Source organism: Herpailurus yagouaroundi, unplaced genomic scaffold (assembly GCF_014898765.1).
Source record: "Herpailurus yagouaroundi ecotype Mexico unplaced genomic scaffold, PumYag 569, whole genome shotgun sequence".
Classification (NCBI taxonomy): Eukaryota; Metazoa; Chordata; class Mammalia; order Carnivora; family Felidae; genus Herpailurus; species Herpailurus yagouaroundi.
This window is the reverse complement of record NW_024412786.1, coordinates 4,260,361-4,266,629: the sequence shown is the minus strand read 5'-3', so window position 1 is coordinate 4,266,629 and position 6,269 is coordinate 4,260,361. Positions and strand designations below refer to the sequence as shown.

Below are 6,269 nucleotides of genomic sequence, written 5' to 3'. Positions count from 1 at the left end.
CTGGGAGAAATAAGAAATGTCAGTTATTATTATTATTTTCTTTTTGAGAGAGAGAGGGAGAGCGCGCGTGAGCCAGCACGAGTGGGAGGGGGCAGATGGAGAGGGAGAGAGAAAACCCCAAGCAGACTCCACACTGTCAGTGCAGAGCCCGATGTGGCGCTCAGTCTCACGACCCCGAGATCATGACCTGAGCCGAAATCAAGAGTCGGACTCTTAACCCACAGAGCCACCCAGGCGCCCTGACATGTGAGCTATTTTAAGCCACTATTTGTTGGGGTAGTTTGGTATACAGCGAACAGCAAATGTGGTTGCATCCAGTGGCACAGCAGAGAGGGAGTCTTTCCTTTGGGAAGCAGGGCTGGACCCGTTCCCAGGTGTAAACATCGAACGAGCTGCTGTAAGTTGAGTCTCAATTAAAAGGTGGGTCCCGACCTCGGCTCAGGTCACGATCTTGCAGTTTGTGAGTTCGAGCCCTGCATCGGGCTCTGTGCTGACAGCTCGGAGCCTGGAGCCTGCTTCGGATTCTGTGTCTCCCTCTCTCTCTGCCCCTCCCCTGCTCATGCTCTGTCTCTCTCTGTCTCTCAATAATAAAAAAAAAAAGAAACGTTAAAAAAAAAAAAGTGGGAACAGGGGTACCTGGATGGCTCAGTCGGTTGAGCGTCTGACTCTTGATTTGGGCTCAGGTCATGATCCCAGGGTGGTGGGATTGAGCCCTGCATCAGGCTCTGTGCTGAATGTGGAACCTGCTTAAGATTCTCCCTCTCTCTCTCTCTCTCTCTCTCTCAAATAAAATAAAGTAAATAAATAAAGGTAGGAAAGAAAAAGAATAACACAGTTATTCTAAAGGTGTTATTCTAACACCGTTCTCTCTAAAGGTTTCTAGTCATAATAAGCCAGCATTCTAGCACAAAATCAAACGTGCCCCGGAAACCTGGAGGCCCAGACAGTGCTTTGGACGCGTAGAGGGGGAGAAACGGGGCCAGCTGAGAAATGGTACCAACTATCAGTTGTGCAAAGTGACCGCTCCTGTTCAGCGCATTCCCACCTTGACCCCAGTGAATGCCCAGCGGGGGAGCCTCTCACTTCAAAGCGGCTCAGGCCAGTCCCAGGCTGCCTCACCCCTCACAGGAAGGCAGGGGAGTGGCCCAGATCAGAGGGCAGCCCTGGAAGGACTTCGGCCACTGAGGAAAGAGGGAGAGGCAGAAATGGCGAGCGTGAGGACGGACAGCTGTCCCTCGCGGTTGAAGCATGAGAAGTGTGATACAGATCTAGAAGGACCATCACGGAGGGCTCAGAGGCAAAACAAAAACAAAAACAAAACAATATGGACTGTGTCTTTTACCCAAAAGGGAAAACTTCAAAGCAATTAGTGACACTTAATTTTACAGGTCAACTTGACTGGACCAACGGATGTCCAGGTTACTGGTTAAACATTCTTCCTGGGTATGTCCATGAGAGCGTTCCCCAAAGAGATCAGCATTTGAATGGGTGGACAGAGCAAAGCAGATGGCCCTCCCGGGTGTGGGTGGGCCTCATCTAACCTGTTGAGGGCCTAAATAAAACAAAAAGGCAGAGGAAGGTTGAATTCGCTCTCTGCCTGATTGTGGAGCCGGGATATCGGTCTTCTCCTATATCCTATCCTCAGCCCTCCCGGTTCTCAGGCCTTCAGACTGGACTGGAATCTACCTTGGCTCTCTGGCTGTCAGCCCTCAAACCACACCACGACTCTCCCGGGGCTCCAGCCTGCAGATGGCAGACTGGGGACTTCTCAGCCTCCAGAATCATGTGAGCTGATTCATTATGACAAATCTGTTTATAGATCGATACATACATAATACACAGATATAAATAGATCTTTATATATACATATATATGTAAATCTATAGTTATACATAGAGATAGATATAAACCTTTTTAAAAAAATTTTTTAATGTTTATTTATTATTGAGAGACAGAGAGAGACAGAGCGTGAATGGGAGAGGGGCAGAGAGAGAGAAGGAGACACAGAATCCGAAGCAGGCTCCAGGCTCCGAGCTGTCAGCACAGAACCCGACACGGGGCTTGAACTCACAAACCGCAAGATCATGACCTGAGTTGAAGTCGGTCGCTTAACCGACTGAGTTACCCAGGCGCTCCTAAATCTTTTTTTTCAATGTTTATTTATTTTGAGAGAAAGAGAGAGAGAGAGAGAGAGAGAGGGAGAGAACCCCAAGCGGGCTCCGAGCTGTCAGCGCAGAGCCCGACGAGGGGCTTGAACTCACGAACCGCGAGATCATGACCTGAGCCGAAATCAAGAGTCAGGCTCTTCATCTACTGAGCCACCCGGGCGCCCCTGTTTTGTTCTCGAGTCTTAAATAATATGTGGATTTTCAAAACTGAGCAATTAAAAAAGCCTCCCTGGAAAAACTTGGAGAGGAAATCGTAGTGTGGTAATATTTATTGGTTTCATCCTAGACTCCAGGGCCCAAGTGATGACTTGGCTGAAAATGTCAAATTTCAAGTTTCGCTAGAAATCGGCTCACCAGCTTTTTTTTTTCTTCTTCTTGCTCAATTGCTTATTTTCACAAAATGTATGGTGAAAGAAGGGGTGTGGCTTTCTCAAGACTGAGGTAGCTCCCACATCAATGCTGGCGATAATATCGGCAAAGCTGGGTTCTTACAAATGTTGTTGTCAGCCTCTCGTTGAGCACTTACTATGTGCCTCCCTGCGCTAAGTGTTTCAGGGGCGTTATGTTGTTTGGGTATCCAGCTGAGGATCCCACAGCAGTTAAGGGACGGAGTTGGGACCTGAACTTAAGCTCACTGGCTGCTCTCTTGACCACAGCCTCCTGCCTCTTCAACGCGAACACGCTGCTTTGGGAGGGGGAATTGGTGGAATGTGCACTGTCAGAGCTCAGCCACACTCACTCCGGGAATCCGGGGCATCAAAGGAAAGACTCCTGTTTTGAGGGATGTGCCTTTGTCCCAAGCACTGACCCACACCTCGGCTGAGTGGCCTCAGAGAAGACATCGAACCAACCCCCCCCCCCCCGCCAAGGAACCAGAAAACCTCCGGAAAATAGTTTGTTAGACCTCAGAGCACCTGTCTTGCAATGTGAGCCTTGAAAGCTTTCTGTCTCCCACTGAGGCCATATGGTGCTGCTTGGTTGTGACTTGATATTAATTATCTATTGCTGCTTAACAAGCCACGTCCAACTTCAGTCTCCTTAAAGCAACTAGCATGTATTAACTCTGTTTCCTGGAGTCAGAAATTCAGGAGTGTGGGGGCGCCTGGCTGGCTCGGTCAGTTAGGCGTCTGACTTCGGCTCAGGTCACGATCTCACGGTCCGTGGGTTCGAGTCCTGCGTTGGGCGTTGTGCTGACGGCTCGGGGAGCCCGGAGCCTGCTTCGGATTCTGCGTCTCCCTCTCTCTCTCTGCCCTTCCCCCACTCATGCTCTGTCTCTGTCTCAGAAATAAATAAACATTAAAATAAATAAATAAACATTAAAAAAAAATTTTTTTTAAAGAAATTCAGGAGCGCGTTGGCTGCGTGGCTGTGGCATGGGGGTCTCTGTTTTAAATAGAGCTTTTGTTATTTAGGTAAGGGCAGGCGGAGCCACCCGAGGAGACAACTGCCATTGAGGGGCGCCTGGGTGGCGCAGTCGGTTAAGCGTCCGACTTCAGCCAGGTTACGATCTCGAGGTCCGTGAATTCGAGCCCTGCGTCGGGCTCTGGGCTGATGGCTCAGAGCCTGGAGCCTGTTTCCGATTCTGTGTCTCCCTCTCTCTCTGCCCCTCCCCCGTTCATGCTCTGTCTCTCTCTGTCCCCAAAAAAAAACACAAAAAAACAAAAAAACAAAAAACGTGGAGAAAAACGTGGAGAAGAAAAGATAGTTTGTTACTGGTGGATCCCAAACCAGCAGGAGGAGAGAAGGGAGCTGGCCTCCCGGGAGCTGGAACCAGGGACCTAAAATAAACTGCCTCCCTCTCTCCCTGTCTCTCTCACACGCACTCGTGCACTGTTCTCTGTGCATGGCTCTGCCCTCTCAGCTATAACCGCTGCCAGGGTGGGCTCTGAATTCACATCCTGGTGGCCTCTGGCACAGAAAAGAGAGCTCTGGTCCCAGAGGGAGCCTGTGGCGCCTGGCCAGATGGCCACCTTCACCGTTGACACGCCCTGAAGCCAGAATCCGATCGGCGGCGCAGACGCAGCCAATGGGCGGGCCGAATGTCTTCATTTTATTTCCCCCCCTGGCTGCTGCTGTTCAGAACAAGGCTTGTGAAGAGCCAAGCTCATGCCCACAGGATCCTGGGCTGAGTTTCCTGATCCCGTGGAAAAGTCCGATCTGGAGGTGAGAAGCCTTCCCCCTCACCTGTCCAAAGTCCTCCGATGGGGAGATACCGAGCTCGAGTGTGGATTCATTGCCAAAAACCCCTCCCAGACACCTTCGGCGGTTTGCGTTCCGTGTGCACACGCTCACCCCGATCCCAAACCCGCACGTGTGAAGAGCAGCGTGGACGCAAACAGCAGAGGAGGCCAGGGCTGGGGCACGACCTATGCTCTCGCTTCTAAAACCCCCCGCGGCTTTGACTTGATTTCAATTGGGATATTTTTTTTTTTTTAACGTTTATTTATTTTTTTGGGACAGAGAGAGACAGATCATGAACGGGGGAGGGGCAGAGAGAGAGGGAGACACAGAATCAGAAACAGGGTCCAGGCTCTGAGCCATCAGCCCAGAGCCCGACGCGGGGCTCGAACTCACGGACCGCGAGATCGTGACCTGGCTGAAGTCGGACGCTTAACCGACTGCACCACCCAGGCGCCCCCAATTGGGATATTGAACATTTAACTGACATTAACATTTTATTTTATTATTATTTTTTTAATGTTTATTTATTTTTGAGACAGAGAGAGACAGAGCATGAGCGGGGGAGGGTCAGAGAGAGGGAGACACAGAATCGGAAGCAGGCTCCAGGCTCTGAGCTGTCAGCACAGAGCCCGACGCGGGGCTCGAACTCACAGACCGTGAGATCATGACCTGAGCCGAAGTCGGAAACTCAACCGACTGAGCCAGCCAGGCGCCCCTGACATTAACATTTTAAATAACCACTCCATTGACAACGAGCTGTGTGCAGGGCACATTTGAGAGCATTTTCTGGGGCTGTTTGGGAAAGCAGGTGGGCGTGCCCCTCGGGGCCCCTGCCTGCAAATTCCGGCTCTGACCTGTTTGTTTTCTCCGCTGTAAAACGGGGATCTTGAGACCTGCCAAGTGTCTGAATGTGGGAGGTTCCCGGGTAAACAGGGTGGCACTCTGTGACCACCGGGACATCAGAGGAGGAAACAGGCCCACAGAGGATTGGCCACTTGTCCACGGTTGCACATCTGGGGAAGGGCAGCCAAGGGTTCTGACCCTCTCCCACGGTCCCCGGACCAGGGCAGGGAGCAGAGTCCCCGTACAGCTGGGGGTGGGGTGGGGGGGGGCGGCACAGCTCCATCAGAGATGCGGAGCTTGGCTGCCCTCCCCCAGCTGCCCAGCCCCTGGCCCCCTTCTGGGCACGGCAGCCACTCACACAGGAGGCCTTGAGCGGGCCCTGCAGCCAGGTCTTCTTGGTCACCACCTCTTCCTTCCAGCCCTGGCCCTGGTCGGCCAGCAGCATGCGCATGGCCTCGCAGCGCCCTGGGGGAGGGGAGGACAGGGTAGGGGGGATGCGGGGAGACCCCAGCCTCAGAGCACCCTGGGGAGGGGTCAGGAGTGTGGCGACAGGACAGAAACTCTAGCTTCGGAGTCTGCTGAGAAGTGGAACCCCGGAGAAAGATGGAGATCATGGCACCGGTGCGGTCTGGGGAGGGAGACAAGGGGTGCAGACCGCAGTCCGAAGTGCCCCGGGGTGGGGACAGAGGCAGATGGCCAGAGCGCAGCCAGACGGGGGCCAAGAGGATGCAGCCCCGGGGGAAGGCCAGGCCTGGGGCCGCCACCGCCATCCCAGCCCCGCCCCCATGGCCCTGGCCAGGTCGAGCAGCCTGGCCCATCGGTGCCCCTCACCCTCCTGGAGGAGCAGGGGCCGCACCTCGGACGGGGAAGTAGACGACGGTGTAGGGCGGCACTAGGAGAGACAGACAGACAGGGTGGTGAAAGAGGCCCCACCTCCCCCGACGGAGCTGCGGGGGGGGGGGGGGGGCAGGGGTCAGACCCCTGGGGGAGACCCCCCCTCCCAGCAGCCTGCGGCAGGGGTGGGGTCAGACCCCTGGGAAAAGGGGGTGACTCAACCTCGGCCCCGGCCCCCACCTG

At 53.8% G+C, this 6,269-nt stretch overlaps 1 protein-coding gene across 1 annotated transcript; it reads right to left on the bottom strand.

The window, feature by feature from the left end:
* Window positions 1-1,122: 1,122 nt before the first annotated feature.
* On the bottom strand, window positions 1,123-5,943 carry GSTP1 (glutathione S-transferase pi 1). Its single transcript, XM_040465794.1, has 3 exons — window positions 5,551-5,943; window positions 5,121-5,439; window positions 1,123-1,181 (listed from the first exon to the last, which is right to left on the bottom strand). The coding sequence occupies exons 1-3, from the start codon at window positions 5,641-5,643 to the stop codon at window positions 1,123-1,125; spliced, it is 471 nt and encodes a 156-aa protein (XP_040321728.1). The 5' UTR covers window positions 5,644-5,943.
* Between the last annotated feature and the right edge of the window lie 326 nt (window positions 5,944-6,269).

Bases quoted from the DNA above. Each gene is read 5' to 3' on its own strand.
- GSTP1 (XM_040465794.1), bottom strand. From the start codon at position 5,643: ATGCGCATGCTGCTGGCCGACCAGGGCCAGGGCTGGAAGGAAGAGGTG. The intron at 5,440-5,550 runs GTGAGTGGCTGC...CCCCACCCCCAG, and splicing joins GCCCGCTCAAGGCCTCCTGT to CTGTACGGGGACTCTGCTCC. The intron at 1,182-5,120 runs GTGCCCTGCACA...CTCTTTCCTCAG, and splicing joins CCCAGAAAATGCTCTCAAAT to TGGCCGAAGTCCTTCCAGGG.